At 44.0% G+C, this 19222-nt stretch overlaps 1 protein-coding gene across 6 annotated transcripts in view; it reads left to right on the top strand.

The window, feature by feature from the left end:
• The window catches only part of MGLL (monoglyceride lipase), a 104152-nt gene that overhangs the window by 39963 nt on the left and 44967 nt on the right, over positions 1 to 19222 (top strand). For 4 of the 6 annotated variants that reach the window (XM_027882684.1, XM_027882687.1, XM_027882685.1 and 1 more), the window contains exon 3: positions 3733 to 3871. In XM_027882684.1, coding sequence (XP_027738485.1) covers positions 3733 to 3871 — 139 coding nt within the window. Of the gene's footprint in view, positions 1 to 2483; positions 2681 to 2727; positions 3156 to 3732; positions 3872 to 19222 lie in introns of those variants that run through there. The other 2 variants (XM_027882682.1, XM_027882688.1) reach the window with 2 other exon arrangements.

The following is a 19222-nucleotide window of genomic DNA, read 5'->3' as shown; positions in this document are numbered from 1 at the left end:
GCAGGGCTCAGCCTTTAATAAACCAAACACCCTTCCCTACAAGGCTTGAGCAATTACTGAGTCAGTGTAAAGATTCACCAAGTGTGAATCTATTTTTTATTAGAAGTTGATTTAGCTTAAACTCTACTTCCAAAACATAGTTCATTCCACTGAGACAAGAGAAGATGTTACAGTCTCATAAATACTGCATGCTCAGGCATCCCTTTGATTTCTCACAGGGAGCCAGTATGCAATAATTGCTCTGCTAAAGCCCGGTGTACACACTGGGTATCAGCTAGGTGAATTCCTCAGACCCAACCCAGTTTTCTCACGTGTCTTTTCATTCACAGCTCAAACTCCACAAAATCATAGGGCAACAAGTCAGCAGTTGCTTCTCATTCATTCTTCTGATGTCAAACTTGCCATGGGGGGGGTGGGGGCGTGTTACCTATAGGAAGAAAGCTCTTCAAATTCCTGAGGGGCTCAGGGAAGCTGGTGAGAAGGGAAGGAGGGGTTAGCTGGTCCTTTACTCCAGTGCAGTGGTGAGGGTCTGGGGTTGGAAGAAAGGGCAGGCTGGACCACAGTTCTGCTGTCTCCAGATTTAGCTACACAGAGGTTAACAGGGTATCAAGGGCATCGCCTATCTGGACTGACCAGGCCAAGCTCTCAAATACAGGACCTCCCTCTTGTGTCCTAACAAAGGTCATTTTCCTTGAGATGCTATTTTTATCCAGAATTTTAGAAAGAGATTTTTTCCTTGACGCCCTTCACCCCTCTGTGGCCCTGGGAACTCTGATATTCCCAGCACCACAGCAGGAGAGAAGCCTGTTCCTGGCATCAGATTTCATGGATGGCTATAGGGAAACAGTAAAGTGTTCCTGGCAGATAAACCGTGAGCAGGGGAGGAGGCTCTTTTCCTTCTTTTTTTTTTTTTTTTTTTTTTTTTTTTTTTTTTTTTTTTTTTTTTTTTTTTTTTCTTAATCCAGTTATTATCTGATCTGTATCCTTTAAATAAATACATATGTCCTTGCTTCTACCAACTCTGGAGCTGGCTTGTGATAGCTCTTTAATTCCACCCATACGTGCTTAGACAGTAGCTGGCCTAGCAAATGGTACATCTCCAGGTACAGCTCCTAGGGCTCTGGTTAAGACTCATCTGACCTAAATCTCACTCATTATAAATAACCATAAATGTTGGCTTTGTTTTCCAAACAACAGCAGTTATGGGAATATGCAATTTTGCTTTTGCCATTTATAACCAACACCCCCCCCCCCGGGCATTTAATATGAATGACAATGAAAGAGGAATAAAATAAGGTCTGAGTTTGATTTCCTTTTTGTTTTTATATGGCTCATCTCTGACGTTTTGCATTTATTGTTATTATTGTTAGCACATTTTTTCCCTCTCTTCAGCCTTTGTTCACAGCTTTGCATTTGAAGAGCACATTGCCTCACTTAAAAAAATAGGGTTAATAGCTGCCTCTTCTTAGAAAGGCTTGAGACTTCTAAGTATATGTAGATATGTAAAAATGAAAGAAGCTGGTGAAACCTGAAAGGCCTGAATCTGTGCTCAATAAATGCTAAGCACTTACCAGTATTAAATGACAACACTCTGTTGGGATGCCTTAAGGCTGGGAAGCTATTTTAGCTTCGGGGAACCTTGCTGTGACAATTTTTATAAGCAAGTATCATATACCACCAAACAGATCTCCCATTACAGAGTTGCAGCATATGTGTTGTGTACATTCTACGGTGATTAGGGACACTATTAAATGATGTGCTTATAAATTGTATACTGTATTCAAGGTCGCTACCCTGAATGAGGATGCAAAGCAAGGGGCTGGGGTGCTCCTCCGAACTTGAATCTGAACGATCTTTGGGTGTTGCTTCAGAGCCTGAAGTGATGCACATCTAGACGCAAACAGCGAAGTTTGGTATTGGGATCCCAAGGAGCGTTTCGGGCCAGGATGCCCAGGAGGCAGCAAGACTCCACGGTCTCCCCTCCCTGAAATTCAGCGCAAGAAGCCGCCCTCGCCCCCGCCCCCGGGGTGTCCCCTCGTGCCCCCCAGCCCGCAGCAGGCAGCTGAGGGGTCGCTCCCACGGCCAGAGCCGGTGCCGGGGGGGTGCGGGAGCGCTGCGACCGCTCCTCCCGACCGGGGCCATGCGAGCACAGCTGGGCGGCGGCTGGGCCGGCTCGGAACCCCCCGGGCACACTCGGGGAGGGGGCGGCCCTGTCTCCTCCCTCCCCCCGGCCCGGAGGGCACCGCGGGGCTCCCCCCCTCCCCGCCCAGCCGAGGGGGCGGCAGCACTGACCGCGTCCCGGGCGCGGCACCGCCCGCCCCTCTATCGATCCATCCAACCACCCACCGCCCTTCCGCCGCTGCCTCCCTCCTCCCCGGGAGCCGCCGGTGCGCACCGGGCGGTGGAGCCACCGCGCTTCGGCTCCGCCGGGGGACGCGGGGCGGCCGCGCTTGGCCGCGGCGGGATGATGCGTGTGCGAGGTTGGAGACCTGGCATCGCGTCGGTGCTTGGATCCTCCCTCCTCCTTCTCCTCCTCCTCCTCCCGTCCCTCCCGCTCCCCGCCTGGCAGCGCGGGGCTGGGGAAGTTGCGCTTCCGAGCGAGATGGCTTCGCAGCGGGGATCGCTTTGAGAAAAGGGCTCCCCCTCCCTCGACTCCCCCCGTCGCCGCGGCCTCCGAACTGTAAGTGGCAGGAAGGAAGTAAAGTTGCAAACAACCTGCAGCGGCAGGAACTTTGTGAGCTGCTCCAGCTGCATGTGTTCAAGGTGCCTTTGATGTACGTGCAGCAGCTTCTGGAAAGTGGACTGCAGCTTTCCCACCCGCCAGCCCTCCCTCTCCCCCACCCTTCCCAGCCTCCCCTCCCACCACCGCCACTTCAGCCCACACACGCAATTTGTTTGAGAAGGAAAAAAAAAAAAAAAGTGATGAACAAGAAGTGGTGAATTACCCAAGCGACTTTCCTCAAAGAGCAAGCGAGCCGGCGAGAGGAGCCGCGGCGAGCCCCGCGCAGCGCCGGGAGGGACCCGCCGGGGACCGCGGGGCTGCCGGGGTGTGAACGCGGCTCCGCAGCGAGATGCAAAAAGCCTTATCTGCTTGCGTTTGACTTGCGATGCCGGCTCCTCACTAGAATGCAAACCCTTGCACAGGATGAAAACAGGTTTGTGGCAAATTCTCCTGGAAATGTTTCGCTCCCCGCCACCGCCACCTTCCTGTCTGAGATGTCAGAGGAGATCTTAATGATGACACGGTGGCAGATACCTCTGCTGCGTACCCTCCACTGTTCTTTGGAAATGTTCAGGCAGAGATAAATTTTTTATGCAGCTGCCTTTTCATATCTGTAGCGACTGCTGCACAATCTGCACTTGATTGCAGTTAAAATATTCTCTTTAGGATCCGTTTGACAAAATGATGCAAAATAAACACAGATGGGAGAAGTGGGGGAGAGAAAGCTGTAATGAAGTACTGGTGATGGATTGATCTTCCCTTCTTCCCCTTCTCCCGCCGATGCTCTACCTCCAAATGTGAGCCTTTTCTGAATGAAAACATTGCTATATCTCTGTTTTAAAGTGAAGATTTGGGGGGCTCTTTGGCTGGGATTTTGGAGGGAGGCGCCAATCAGTGATGCTTGCCTTTCTGATTGAGTTTCTTCAATGTCTGTGGCTACCAAGCCTATCAGCTTTTATCTTGCCTTCACCTGTTTTAAACTATGTCTTGTTTATTCCAACACCTTGCAGGTCATTCTTCCAGAATGCCAGAGGAAAGTTCGCCAAAGCGGAGTCCTCAAAACATCCCATACAAGGACCTGCCCCATATCATCAATGCTGATGGGCAGTATCTCTTCTGCAGGTATTGGAAACCAGCAGCAACTCCCAGGTGAGCACTTGAAAGCAAATGTCCTTTTTTACTACCAGTAAATAAGACTCTATTCATGTAATTGTTATTTATAGCTTGACTGGCGTTACAGGACTGTCTGCATGGAGCTTTATAGAGCCGCTGAGAGAGATTTCTCTCATTAGAGAGAGACCCTACTGTAAAGACTGTATTCTCCAAACGTTTACTCTCTCGAGTCAGGCTTACAGATCTAAAGCATGGAGTTACTGTCATTCCATGCACAGCTGGCTTGGTTGGCAGTTTGGTTTGCTGCTACCGAGTGGCTCTGGCAGGTGGCTGATACCTATCAGCAATAAACGACTAAACTAATGGCACAGGCAGTTAGGGAGGGGTGGGATACAGGCTTAGAGATATCCACTCTTACTGAGTTTCTCAGTGTCAACAAATGAAACATCAGCAGCATCTGACTTTGGTTTCAACAGTAGTAGCTGAAATCTTGGGGCAACAGGCAGAATGTTTGACTGTGTTGCTTTCTTGACTGTTTTTTGGTTTGTTTTAAATTATTTATAGTTCATGAATGATTTAGGAAGCTTTTTCACAGTCAACTGCAGTTTCAAAGCTGGCCTGTGTAATAAACATGGACGAAGAACCAGGCGGAGAAATTTTTCTAATGTTTTTGTCATAATTTAAATAATCCCTTTCTGTGCTGATTATGATCTGCTATAGAAAGGTATCTCTGTTACTCCCATAGTTATGATCTTTCTTCTTCCAGTATCTGCTGGCTTGGCATGTATTTACGCTACCACTAGTTATTTATGTACCTACTTCATAAAAATCTGGATATTGTTTTATTGTTTTCTTTTTCTGCAAGCCAACAGGAAGAGCTGTGTTGATTTTATACAGCTAGAAAACAGTCACGGGAAAAAGTTGTTCAAGCTGTTGTAGGGAGTTAAACTTTGTCCTTGACCACCCAACAGGTTAGACATCATCCTGTGTCCAAATCTGCAACTGCAACTGCTCTGAGAGAGAGATACTGGTCCGAGTTAGCTGGCCTTGGGTTTTATGTCTACAAAACCAAGGGACAGTGGGAATAACTGGGCTGGGTGAGCACCCAGGTAAGATAGAGGGTGGATAAGCACTGAAATACAGTGTCCCCAGAGGGGAGGACAGTGCAGCTACCCCACCACAGCTCCATCGCACTGGCTGGGCTGTAGGATGGGGGTCTGGTTTAAGATCACCTGATCCATTTTAGGGTTTTAGAGTTAGTTGCACTCACTGCCTTTCAGAAACAAGGAGGAAAGTTTTTGGCACCAAGGCATTACACAATCTTTGTGCCAGCCTGAAGATTTCCTCTACAGAAAACAAATGCTATGAAACTAAACTTCTACTGTGAAACCAGGCTCTCTTGTATTATAATGCTAAGTAATCATTAACTACTCATAACCTTCAGCACCCAGTTGTGGAATTGTTTTTTTTCGTGTTTAATTTCTTACCAAATTAGTAGTGAGTGGATGGGTCTTTGTTCCAGAAATGAAAGGGTGATAAAGAGCTGAGAGTTAAAACTTGGTGTTTAAGTCCTCTGGGTAGTTAATTTTTTTTTAGAGCTGTGTGCACCAAGCAGTTAATTGAGAGTGAGCTTGCCCTAGTTTTGTGACAACAGAAGTGGAGGGGTCAGTGTTGCTCATTTACAAGTAGTTCCTGAGCGCATGCATGTGTGTGTGTGTTTGCGTGTTTGTGTATAAGGAGGGGGTGTACTGTTTATTATTAGCTTTCCATGCATTGTTATGTATGAGAGAGATGGTAAGTGACTGAATAACAAGTCAATGCCTGGATCCTACAGTCAAGAATGCTCTTGAATTGCATTTATAGGCAGACCAAAAATACATTATTTTTCCCCTGTCACTTTTCATAAGAAACTCTGGTTTTTCTGCTTCCTGTGTAGAAGCTCAGCAACTTTCATCTAATTTTAAATGTTCAGCAAAAGTGATCTCTATATATATGTATAGGGAGAGAAAGACACCTCAGGGGACTTTTACAGGCCTGTTACAATTTATTTCAAGTATTGAAGGCAGTTCTTTCAATCTTCTAACTCAATTGTTGATTCAGGTTCAAATCTTAACGCTAATGAATGATGCTATAACTGTGAAACGGTGGGATCTTTCATTGATCCATTATGTGTCTAATCCGAGCTAGGGCTATAGAAATACCTCTTCACTGCAGATGCCCAAAGGTTATCATTGACTTGTCTGCTGTTAGAATAGAACTTATCATCCTTGATCCCACCCCCAGGGAGGGGGAAAACCCGGGATATCTGCCAAAGGAAAAATTAAAGAGTAGCCCTAGCCTGGGGTTGAAGAGCAGACAATGGCCAGGCAGTCTCTGAAAGTGAGGACAACTGACAGACATCACCCCTTGGAGCTGTTGCTTGTCTTTTATCTCCTTCAACAGCCCCACAAAGGTGGATAAAGGCTGTGGCAGATTAATATGCTGTAGCATATTAAAAAAAAGAAAACAAGCAAACAACAAAAAACTATTTTTCAGGAAGACAGGGAAATTTTGTGAGGCTTTTTTTTGCTTCATCCTCACAAATACCCGGGCTCTGATCCTGTGTGGTGTTGATCCGACTGATCAACCCGTACTGGTGCACATATGGAAGCTTTGTTATAAGTGCCACCGAGGCCAAGGTTGTCCTGCCAGTGAAAGGCACCTATTGTGAGTTCCTCAGCAGGGTCCGCTTTGTTTCAGAGGGGGATTTAGGTGATTACTTCACAGGAAGCTGACACACAAAGGCACTCAAATGTCATAATGATTAGATGGGGTAGATGGAGTAGGTAGTAATGGCATTAAGGAATGAGAAAGACAGTGTTTTCCACTTGTTTTTCGGGTGGGAAGTCACTCCCAACAGCAGAGCTGGAGACTGGGTGTTGTCTTCTCTTACTGCCTGCTGGCAGCAGTGCAGGTGCAGCTTCCTCGGCCAGCAGCCCTGTAAGCTGCCCAACTTGTTGAGCCAGTTCCATCTTAAAGTGTAATTAAGTGGTCTTGTTGAATGCAGCAGGGAAGAAAAAGCAGAATGTTCTGGTGTCGTTTCCATGCTTTGTGCCAACAACAGGATTTGTGGAGCATGAAAACGGGTAACTCTTTGGCACTGAGTGCTCGCTGCTGAGTGCAACGCTTAAAATCTGGGCAAGGCAGGGCATTTTCAGCACTATGTAATGTTGTTTGGAGGAATTAAATCATTTGTACCAAGCAGGATTGATCTCATGCCTATACCATGTCCCAGTAGCCAAAGAAACCCTACTGAATGGGAAAGCAGTGATTGTGTAAACAGAAACAGCAGCTTTATGCAAGGTTAAAACCTCTGCCACCACCCTGAGAACTCTGAGTCAAAATATGAGGTAACAGGAGGTGAGGAATTGAGAAACCATGCTCTACTCCCAGCTCTCAGACAAAACTGCTAAGAATAGGTGTGGGATGAGGAAGGGGAAGGAAAGTTGGGAGGAGAAGTCAGGATGTTTCCTTTGAGGCCTCTAAAGGGCCTGGAGAGCTTCAGAGATGACCTTTTCCTTTCTGTTCCCTATCCCCATAGCTTTTTCTGGATGCTTCCTTTTCCATTCTTGTCACTGCCTAGATAAGCACAAATGGTTTCTTCTGGGGCACTTCTAGCCCCTCTGCTTGACCTCAAGTAAACCCTGTGAAATTTATTGACCACGAGTAGTTTTCTCAGAGCTGCTTATAGCTGCAGCCACCACTGACTTCAGACAGAGTGATGCTGGAGTCTATTCTGGTGGATCAGCCACTCTAGTTTGGGCAGCTGAAGGCTGAGAGACTTGTAGTTAGAGGATGTATTTGAAAATGTGAGTTCCGGATATCCAAGCTTCCTCAGCTATCAAAGAGAAATCATTGTCTGGCACGGTGTTTGTATGTCTCTCCACGTAGTGGTCTCTAGGTGATCATCTCTTAGATGTTTGCAGCAACTGAACTGGTCTGCCTGAAGCTGAGACACATGTGGGTCACAGATGCGTTCCTGGTCGATCGTTAATGTATACTAGAATGGGTTGCCTCAACTTTAGACATCATGACCACAGTTTAAGTAAACAGAGTTGCAATTGTCTGAGTAAACAGTGCCTCTGTAGGTGTTCTTTCATTTCTACACCTGGCAAGTGTGATTAAAAATATGAAATTAAACAAACAAAAAGCACCCACTTTTCTATTTACTTTTTACTTTTGTTTTACTTTATGGAAAATGCCTGTCATTCATTCTGACTTGTTAGAAATTAAAGGCCAATCCAATAAGGAGAAAATAGATTTCTCTTTTCCCCCAGGATTTTGCAGATGTGTCTGCGGTGCAGAAATACAAACTGTATTTGTATTTGAACTGGCCCTCAAATTGTAAATATTGCTTGATGGCTTTGGCATCCCATTACCAGCACTTCCACAGCATTTCCAGAAGAATAGCAAGAGCAGATGACAAAGTTGAATTTGACTTTCAGACCTTTCCAAAATGCATTAATAAATAAATAAACAAAAGTGAAATCAAAGCAAGTAGAGTCAAGTCACTGATTATAATGTCTTAAATTATAGTGTGTGGTTTTAGTCTCTAGAAATACTTGAAGGAGTTTCTAATTCAGTGTCACTTTTGAAGAGCACTTTGTTTGGACTAATGAGGTCAACTTCAAATTAATGCCAAATCTGTATGGTACAAAATGACTTATGTCAGCACAGTTTGTCATAGGATGAATTCAACTCCCTCTGTGTGTCTGATCACATCACGCACACTGCAGAGGGAAATAACAATGATCATTGTCGAATCAACATTCCAGGCTTTGCTTGCTGTATTGCTATTGCCTGAGTTTCTAAAGCCTCCCTTCTATTCATCAGCCATGTATGTGCTCCTTTAATGCCTCTGTTCTTTTTGCTCCATGTGCTGTTATTCACTGTGAATAGAGGCATCCTTTTATGATTCCTTATGCAGTTTCAGAGGATGGACAAATTAGCAAACCAGCTTAATGTAAGAGCAACTCTGACAGACAGGAGAACTGCTTTGGTTCTTGCTGTTGGTACTTCTAACAGGCTTCTTCAGTAGGATAATTTTTTTTCAGTCTCCACAGGAATGTTCAACAGAAGCAAATCTGCCTTTCATTACACAGAACCCAAGGAAAAAGGAGAATAACAAATGGAATAACAATTGTAATTGAACCGTCCCTTTTGCTCGTTGCCCAGTTAGGATCAGCTTCTGAGCACAGGTGTGCAACTTTGTGACATCGGCGTCTGGAAACAAGGCGACTTTTGGATTTCCCTGTTGTGAGTCTCAAAGCAGTAAAATTTCATCCTGATCCTGGGAGCAGCAAAAGAAGCAAAATCAGTGTTGGTTCGCAGTGTGCCACCTGATGAATAGGGAACGGTGCTGTGCAGCATGGTGAATATCAGAGGTAGAGGTAGAAATAGGAGAAAAAAGAAAAATGGTCTTGAGATTGTATTGCAAAGCTCATTTTCTGATCATTATTCTGCCAGAGACTGAAGGATAAGCAAACCTTGCTTCTCTCATGCAAACGGTTCATGTGCTTTTAATTGGAATGCAGGTGTGATGATCAGTACTGGCTTTGTGCCATGACTCTGATGGATCCCCTCTTTGACCACTCGGCAATTAGAGACCTGCCAGTCCCTCCAAGTCTGTTTATCCTTAGCAGACCCTGCACTGACCCCTGCTTCAAACCAGTTCTTTGTTGACAGTGACGCCATAGCTGAAGCAGACAAACTCATTGATCTTATCAGGGTTCCAGATGCAAGAGCGCTTTACTTCACTAGTACAAGAAATATGTAGGTTTAGTCAAAATAATAAAACAGCTGCACACAGTTCCTTGCTTCAGTTTTTCCAGCACTCTTGAACATCCCTTGGGAAAACACGGCAGCTCTTTTAGATCACCATGAATACATCTGCAAGACTTGGCCGGTATAGGTGTTCTGAGTAGAGGAGGGTATTTGTTTCTAGATGCCTGTAGCAGAGGAGTTGGCCTTGCAAGTTCCCTTCAAGCTGCTGTGACTCTGTACTTTTGGGAGCCAGGGTGAACATCTGATCTCTTTGTTCTTGTAGGGAAATTGCATTGTTCTAAGAGCTGTCCCTGCAGACACATTTGGCTGAGTTGCCTTCCCTAGGTCCAGACGTGCCATTGTCCTAATGTGCTTCCATTGGAATGGAAGTCATCAGTGTTTTAAACCTCCCATTGTCCCTTATCCAAAAGATGTGACACAACCCTGATAGCAAATGGCTGATTATCCTAAGTATCCAAGGAGATAGCATTGCATCTTGCCCATGAGATTCCTTAGGATGTGCTTAGGCAGTTATATCCTTTACTATACTCATACATCCCTGTCCTGTACTCTACCAGTACAGACATTCTGACGCTATATCACTATGGCTTATTATCCATAATAGGAAGGAAGAAATTAGCAGCACCAGGGTAAATAAATTTTTAGACATCATTAAAATTATATCTCCTCTAGGGTTTCCTCTTGCAGACCCATAAAATTTCACTTATGTTAACTGAAAGAAAAGTACTGGTACAGAAAATCCGAATACCAACCTTGGGCTAGTCCCAACCATAAACATCTTCTAAAGCAACCAGACACGGGGGAGTCACTGGGTGCTGGTGTCAGGAAGGCATCTCAAAGCTGACCAGACTCACTGCCTAGACAGTGACACCAAAGTGTGGCTTTGGGGACAGGAAGGGCACAGCTGGTGGAAGCTGTCCTGGTGGCCAGAGTGATGCAGTCAGATTTACCTGCCTCCAAGCACACTTTTACAAGATGTCCCCGTCAGTGAGTCATAGGAGATGGGTTGGTGTTGGCCTTTCTCTGCTTGGAATGTGTTTGTTCCCCTAGACAGATGCAGTACATTTGTGCCTAAAGGGGTTAATTATTTTAGCAGTAGTAGACATGTAGCAGTTTTCAATGTCCCAAGGCCCTGAGTAACACCAAACTTCATGAGCACTTCAACAGGCATGAAAGAGTCTCCCCTTCTGCATGACAGACACTGGTTCTCCAGCCAGGAGCTGTCTTCATTTCTGTGTGGCAGGCACTCGCTTGATGGTGGGAGCCTCTGAACCCTCCCATACTGAGTGATAGTAAAGACAGCTTGTTAGACCTAGAGAATTTAGTGTCAGAAAACAGAATAAAGAAGCCAATGAGAAGCAGAGAACAGGTAAAACACATGGTCAAGACAGTCATTAGGCAGTGATACAATGGCCAGTGATTTACAGAATCAGACTCTTAATTTCACTCTACTTCTGTTTCCCTGTCTAAAATTGGGTGTAGTGATCCATCCAAGTGATAAAAATTGAGGCTGGAGTCCCTAGACAAAAGTTGCCAGAGAAAGTAAGTTACTGCTTGAGGAGCAATCATTGAAAAGAAAGGATAGGGGGAAAAAAGTGAACAAAATATTGACAACTGGGCTAAAGCCGAACATTCAGCAATAATCATTTGCTCCAGTTGTTGTGTTCAGATGGGTAAGGAGAAAATGTACAAACTGCTATAGATTTTCTATGCAAGAAAGATCTTTTTCAGCCATCTATCTGATCTGTGGTAAAAGGGTTTGCTCTATATGTTTCTTTCTTCCTTGTTCAAGCTGGAAGTTTGCAGACTGAGGGAATAAAACTTAAATCTTTGGCTTTTCTTTAGAACAGAAAGTTAGTTTGACTTGCTGTAGGTGTCAACAGGTTAGCTGGTTCACCAGCTGACAAGATGTGCTTATTTTTTTAATTTTTCAGCATATTTTTTGCTTTTATTTTTGAAACTATCTCAGTGGGGTTTCATATTCAACTGTCAAACTCCAGAAATTTATGGTGGCTTAATTCACTGAGTGATAAGCACGAGGAGTGGTGGGGAAGTAATTAAAGTGCAGTAGAGATAACATCTACTGACAATGGTTAAGCTTTTTCTTCATTTTTTCCATTTTGTGTGAGAACTGGTCTACAATATTTGAAAAAATATTATATTACATTATATTATATGTTATTATATATTATATATTGTTATTATATTAAAAACTGAGCAGCATTAATAATCACATTGTTAAAAAGATATTCAAGCAATCAGCCTTCAGTTATCCTCTGGCTCACTGCAAACAAGGGGCAAGGAACATCTCAACCCTTCAGGCTGTTCTGAAAATGCATGGAGCACCTTTATGACATTGTGTGATGCCCACAAATGTATTAGGACAGAAAGCTTTTTAATTTTTTTTCCCAGGTTCACTGTGGCCCCATGCATGTAGCACAGGAAACCCATGGTGACATCTTGATTCTGCTGTTTAACTCCTGCTGGCTGCTGTAGGGTCAGGTTTTACCTCATGCTGTGTGTCCATCCTTGCCTCTGGCATGCAGTGTTGCCGTGGCTTTTTACCTCTGTACTTCAGTTTCTGTGGCAGTGGGAGAAAAGGTTGATCCTTGCTTGGGACAGGGTAATGGATCAGAGGATCTCTCGGGGTGCCATTCATCTCTGCCTTATGTGACTCTACAAACGACACACTTTGTAAAGCATTTTGGGTTTTCTGAATGAGGAGTGTTGTACAAAAGCCAGCTGTTGTTATTATTTGTCCTGTTTATTTACTGGTCACAACTTTCAGCATTGGGGAATGGGGGAAAAAAGCAATCAGCAGACTCACTTTGTTTACGTTTCATTTCACTTCCAGTGTTTGGGGAATGTTGATTTGTTAAACACTGTTCCTTCCTTTGAGGACCTTAGTTTTACATTGTGGAAACGTTGCCTCATTCTTACACACAGGTGTATGTTTTCCTTTTGAAGCACCGTTTAAGGGTTCTACCTGTCAGAGTTTTTTTTCCTGCTGTGCACATTCTCCTGTTGCTTTAGGAGGGATGGTCAGATCCCTCAGCACAACTACGTGTACCATCAAGGCTTGTTTACATTTTGCTGAGCCCAGAACATTTTCAGATGTGTCGCTGCTTGAGCTGACCCACCATCCTGCAGGCGGCTCCAAACCTACGCTGCTCCAAACGCCCCTGGCAACTCTTGGGCACCATACAGGGCACAGGCACAGTGCTCCAGTGAACCCCATCCCTGCCTCACAGCCACAGAACTCGGGGCTCTCTTCTCCCCTCGGGTCCCACATGGCACATGCAGTGGTTCAAGCCTCAATTGTGAGCTCTGTGTCTCCAATGCCTTGAGCCACCCTGGTGTTGTGCTGCAGCAACAGAGCTGATGGAGCTCTTCCCATTCCCATGGCAGGCTGTGACAGATGCACCCCTCACATGTGATCCAGCACGTCTTGGAAGTTGGCAGAAGAGAAAGTGGGGAGGAGAGACAAAACATCTTCCATGCTGCTAGATCAGACATCGGTTCTGACTCTTTCTTTACTGGAATTGAAGGAGTCAGAGCTGGCATGGCAATGGTTAATAACTGTGGTATTGAAAGTATTTGCTCCTGATATTGCTGATGCTTTTTTAAAATGGTCAGAAATATGTGGTACAGCCTCTGGTGAAGCACTCCATATAAAACACAGCATTTCTGCAGCAGAATAACAGCTTGTGGTTTAAATAAATGTTGTTATTTCTGCTCATCTGTAGGTGTACATGTATGTTTTGGTTCAGTGACTGCCAGATACTGTAAATGAGTATTGATTTCCTTTTCTATTTTAAGCTTTTCTGCAGAAAAGACATCCCACATGCCTTTAGCTTTCTTTGCCTGTAGCTAAAGTGATTGCAGCCAAGTATTTATCTAACTAAATACTCTTTTTATTTCATTGTTACCACTCATCCTTATTTTAGTACTTGCACCCCAAGCTAGCCAGGACTCCATTCACATTTTGGAGCTTAAAGCTATTACATCTGGCCCTTTTTGGGAGCAAATCAATAAGACAGAGGTTAAAACTCATGGCGGGTAGGTTTCTTATTTATGTTAGCATGGCAGCCCTCACTGCCAGAGGTGAAGATGCCTCGGTGCTAGAAATGAAAGAACATTTTTGGAAGCAAACCTTCAGTAGCTAAAGTCTTTGGACACACAGATTAGCTCAGTGCAGCCAAGAAATAACAAATGGATACAGGCTTCAGCCTATGGCTGCCAAATCCAAATAAGTTAACTTTCAGGTCGTCTGTAGGTAAACCATTGCACCTCACCTGTGATTAAAACTTACTTTGGTTCAAAATGTGAATAAACATTTCAGCCTTTAAAGCCTATGTTGCAGCGATCACTGTCTCAGCAGCAATCCATGTCTCATGTTTAACTGCTTACATTCAACTTCCCTTCCTACCTCAGGTCTACAGCAAACATGGAATAGTAAATTAATTGGAACAAGCTCAAAGCCTTGGCAAACGTTTTGCCTGCGACATTCCTGATTTCCCAGAGGAATAGCTGCTGATATTGATTTTGACAGAGCCTGTAAAGACTTGCTGTAAAGATTCCTCTTATAGCTGGGCAGGGCTGAAGTGCAGCTCTGGGATGTGCCAAGATTTCATTGGAAATTAATGTGTTTAATCTCAAAATATGTTAAAATATACATAAGCGCTTTATGATTAGGAAATCAATCCTTGAGTTTCTGTCTCTAAGTTTATGGGATAATTCCATCCCAGCTTTTGGAAAATCACACAGAAAAAGATTGGCAACTTGGAGACTCGTGTTACCTGTGACATCTGAACTTTTAATGAGTTTGTCAGTTGATTAAGGATAACCAATTAAGATCTCTGCCAGCACAGAGGACTGCTGACAAAACTGGCAACTGACTCAGTGCAGGAAGCAGTCAAGGGTTGCACATTATGGGTGGGATTGCCTGGCTACAAACAGTACTGTTAGGTCTAAGTATGTCAGGGAATTGAAGTTTTTCTTTAAACCATTGCCATACAATTGGCAATTGCGCATTCGGTGCTTTGTTAAAAAGTAATAATAATATACTATTTTGAGTTTACAGAACAGGTAGAGTGTCATCTCCTTTCCTGGTCCTTCTTTATTCACAGCTGTCCTCCTGAAAGGTGTCCCTGACTGTGGTGGGGGGTTGGAACTAAGTGATCTTCAAGGTCACTTTCAACCCAAACCATTCTGTGATTCTGAGCTAGTGAAGATTTGCCCACATAAGCAGAAAATGCCTGATAAAAGTACTTCAGTCATGCAGGTTTTTATTGCAAGGAAATGCTCTGACCCCCTTGTGCCAGGTGTGCACTTTTCAGCCTCTTCCTTGCACAGGTGCTGAGGTGATGGGTTGAATTCTTCCTTTAATAACTTTTTCAGTATTGCTTGTCATGAGTTCCCTGTAACATCTGCTCCCTGAAATAGCACTTTGAGACTGAAGGTGATCAGAATCATGGCTAGAGAATAAAACATGGACAATCACATTTTAAGAAAACATAAATTTTGTGGGGAGATTGCCTTTGAAGAACCCCTGGTGTGCCCAGGTTCAGACCAATAGTGATGTCCTCCATCAGAAATAGCTTGTGAAAAAACTGAAGTCAGAAGAAGTCTGCAGACTTGTCTTAGAGGGCTTTAGTGAATGATGCTTAACATTTACATGTAGTGTTCTCTGCAGCACTTGATTGTTTGTCTCAAACCAGGAGCCCTTCTTAACAAATATTTGAAAATAACCAAACAAACAAGCATGTTACGAAGGACTTGAACATTACCAAGTTCTTTTGTGGACCTAACCAGAGGGATGGCTTTACTAAGTACGATAATTTCCATCATTTGAAAGCTGCAGAGGCTCATCTAGAACTCCTCACCTCGATACAGGCATACTGCTATCCATTTCCATCTTCTGTGCTATGCCAGAAGGTGAGATTAAATTGTCAAAATGGGGCTGGGATGCCATGCAGGGAGCATTTTTACATGGCTTGAGTTGATCCCTTAATGAAGCACACCTTGTTCCTTTCTAGGAAGCCTCCTTGGTCTTTTAGGGTTGAGTTGGGTTTGTCAGGCTATGAACTTACGGCAGCAACAGTGACTTATCATTGGAACAAGTGCCAGTGTTCTGAACGTGCCAAGACTGCAAGGGAATTTAGTGGAAAGGAACTGGCTTTGCACAGCTGCTTTGAAGCAGAGACATACTTTTATATAAAAAAAAAACCACCTCTTTTGTTCAGTGAACGGGTCTAGTACTGAACTAGTGTGTAACGCTGAGTTTGGGTAATAGTAACTGTGCAGAAGAAGCTTCTGGTCCTTTAACAGCAGCTTTCTCATGCTTGGAAAGGACAGTCTGTGTCATTACACGGGACTTTCTTTTTCCAAGGCTTTGGCTCACCAGGCAGTGCCTGCATTTTGATTTCAAGAAGAAACTGCTACATGACTGGCTAAATGGTAATTTTTGTCCCTTTGGAAATCATTAGAGGTTCAGTGCAAGTCCATGAAAGAGGAGGGGGAGTCTGTGAAAACTATTCTTGCTCTTAGTCCCTATCTGTTGGTTCTCCATTGAGAATGGTGGTCCTGCAGCCATCTTCCATCTGCAGTAGCTTTGCTTCCAAGTCAAAATGAATTTTTAATAAAATTAACCAGAAGTATTTTATTTTTCCTGATTTCCAAGGGGATCTGTGCCAGAAACTATTTTGTTTCTTTGCATACCTTTCCTTCACACCCTAAAGCTGTTCTAAAAATTTTGGGTGTGATTTCAGATTGACTTCCATTTTGCAGCTGATGTCTTCTATTTAAGCAATGCTTTGCGCAGTTTTTTTAGACAGACACTGACTGTTTTGTGCATCTATCCTTATAGCTCCCCTTGGGAGATCTGACCTCCATTTTATCTCTCCTGTAGCCCTTGTACCAAGGAAGGGCTGAAGCAGAGCAAAGTACAGGACCAGGATGTCCAATTCCAGCCTTCCTCACAGTCAGGTCCTGGGGCAGTTCTGCCCGGGCTCTCCCAGTGTCATCCCTTCCTCAGTCCTGTGTGTGTGGCAATGCCTACACCTTCCCTCTTTTACACCTTCCCTCTTTGGAAACAGAAGTTGTAATTCTTCTTTCAAGGATTCCTGTGTTCTGTAGAAGGGCAGCAGCAAGAGGAAAGTGCAGCTCCAACCCTGGACTGACAGTGTCTCCAGGGATCTTGTCTTCCTTGTAGATTCAAAGCAGCAGGTCTGGCAGTCAGTTTTGCCAAGGAAAATCCTATCTCTGATATCAAAGTGGAAGAGTGTCTCCCCCAGGCAGTCAGTGTAACCCTAGAGTCCTTCCTCCTCAGATTTATTCAAGAAAGGGGTGGGAAGATTTGGCACATGAGTTTTAAGCTACACCCCATGCATTTCAACTCTGATCTCAGCCTCATGTCCCCTAAAATGTTACTTCAAAGCTTCCTTGAAACAAAATACAGCTGGTCTCAAATGTTAACTTAGCAGAGGTTTATCCAGAGTTATGCGGTTTCAAGGATCCAATAATTCCTTCCCTCCCACCCCCACCTGAAGTTTCCTTCCTGTCTTTTCCCTATATTAGACAACTCCTGAGTTATTCTTGGTGAGGGCTTACATTTTGAAAAGCTACAATAAATCAGTGTAAACTGTTTCTCCACATTGTTTTGTGCTGGCTCTGTCTAGATCCTGTTGAACCTTTCGTTTTGAAATATGTTTTTACTACCCAGTTCTGTCTCTGCTCCATTGATTAACAGTGTCTGCACTTTCTGGTGTCTCTGGAGAACTTACGCTTATTCCTGAATGTCATGGCAGTTCTCAAGTGCCCTCCTAACTCTGTGCTGGTGAGGAATTGTGATTTTGAACTGTGTGATGAGAGTAGGCTTGCAGACATGTTCCAAGAGAGCTGCTTATACCAGCAGGCACAGATTTTAAGACTGAGGCAAAAATCTCTATGGTGTAAGACAGTAAAGTGGTGCTTTCGCTAACAGGAGCTCCTTTGGACAGGCTTACAATGGGAACTTCCAAGCCTGAGGAAATGAGGAAAGAAGGTGGGAAGCAGAGTTTGCTGAAGAGGCTTATTTTTTAACTGCCGGTTTAGGATCTGGGCAGGAATGAAGCTCCTGATTCTGCTAGACTGGACCAACTGCTAGACATCAAACACCATTGTGCAGAACCCTCAAACCCCACAGGCTCTGTAAAGGCAAGCAGAAATTATGGAGTGTGACGTAGTGCACATTCCTTTGGCATAATCTGTTGTGCTTAAAGGATTTTCACAGTTAAACTACCACATTTGTGAACCACTGCTAACCTCAGTCTGTCTGGAAGAGTTCCTCCAGATTCTGAGCTCTGTGACACATCCGTGCTGATGCTCTGTGGTTTGTGATATTGAGAGAAGGTTGACAGAGACTCGACTCCAGGCTATTGCCATTCTGACTTCCTTTTCCCCTGAGTTGCTAAAAATAGCTATAGAACTGCTAGTTTCATACAACAGTGTTCAATGGCAGCTGAAGAAAGAGGTGACTGCCCAGATCACAGAGCTGCGTAGCAAAGCTGTGGGCCAGGAGGGCAGACACTGAATGCAGTTCTCAAAAAACCTGAGCAAGAGGGCAAGAAAAGCCCTTGGATGTAATACCTCCTTGGCATTGGATTGGAATTGGGAGCAAAGTCATTGCCTCTTGACCCCCAGAAGGACATAACTCAGATGTTTCCTTGAGAGGGAAGGATAGCATGAAGGGACACACCTGACTCCACCATAAATATTCCTGTCTAACCGGAGTCACCAGGCTGAACTCTTGGCTAAGCACAACATGAGAGAAATTGTCATAGCTATTTGTCCTCCCTGCCCATAGCCCAAGTTTTATCAGGGTCATGAGCAACACAAATCACCTCAGGAAAAAAAAAAAAAAAAAAGCAAAAGCTGACTCAAAAAGCAGATACAGAGACATCCCTCTTCCAAACTTCAGGTCTTTCTTACACTGAAAGCAAGGGGCTGAAGAGGCCTCCAGAGAAAAGGTAACTGATAGTGAACAAAAAAATTCATTCTTCATTACATGTTCTTGGAAATGATTAGCTGAATTCTTTTTTTTTAGTGGTAATCTATATGCAAATACCAAGGGTGGAAAATTAGATTGACACTTAAATTCCAGCAAAGTTACAAGCTGCTTAATGCACGATCTTATTACATGAAAGATAAGTCATCTTTGTAGCCAGTGAGGCTCAGTCACCCAGCTAACACAGGTATGCACACCTTTCAGTGACTTTCCATTATAATGTACTTTTGGAAGCAAAATACACTCATAGTATTGCATTTTTAACACATTAAAGGATCTGTGAGCAACTGTCCAATTGATTGTCCAAAAAATGTGACTAGTGAAATGCTTTTGGTAAATAAAGGTTAATTGTTCAGCTGCAAAGGAACTGATAAATCAACTCAAAACAACAAAATGTAATACTTAAGCCAGTCATTTTTCTGGCAGTCTAACTGGCTAAGAGCTTTCCTGTCAGTTTTTAAAAATTACTTCAGGAATTAAGTGTCTAGTATTCAAAACTGCTCAAGTCAGATGTTCTT

Source organism: Empidonax traillii, unplaced genomic scaffold, assembly GCF_003031625.1.
Source record: "Empidonax traillii isolate 1590-97213 ecotype Southwest subspecies unplaced genomic scaffold, ASM303162v1 scaffold109:size1658292, whole genome shotgun sequence".
NCBI lineage: Eukaryota > Metazoa > Chordata > Aves > Passeriformes > Tyrannidae > Empidonax > Empidonax traillii.
Note: the sequence above shows the minus strand (reverse complement) of the source record. Positions and strands in the feature narration are given on the sequence as shown.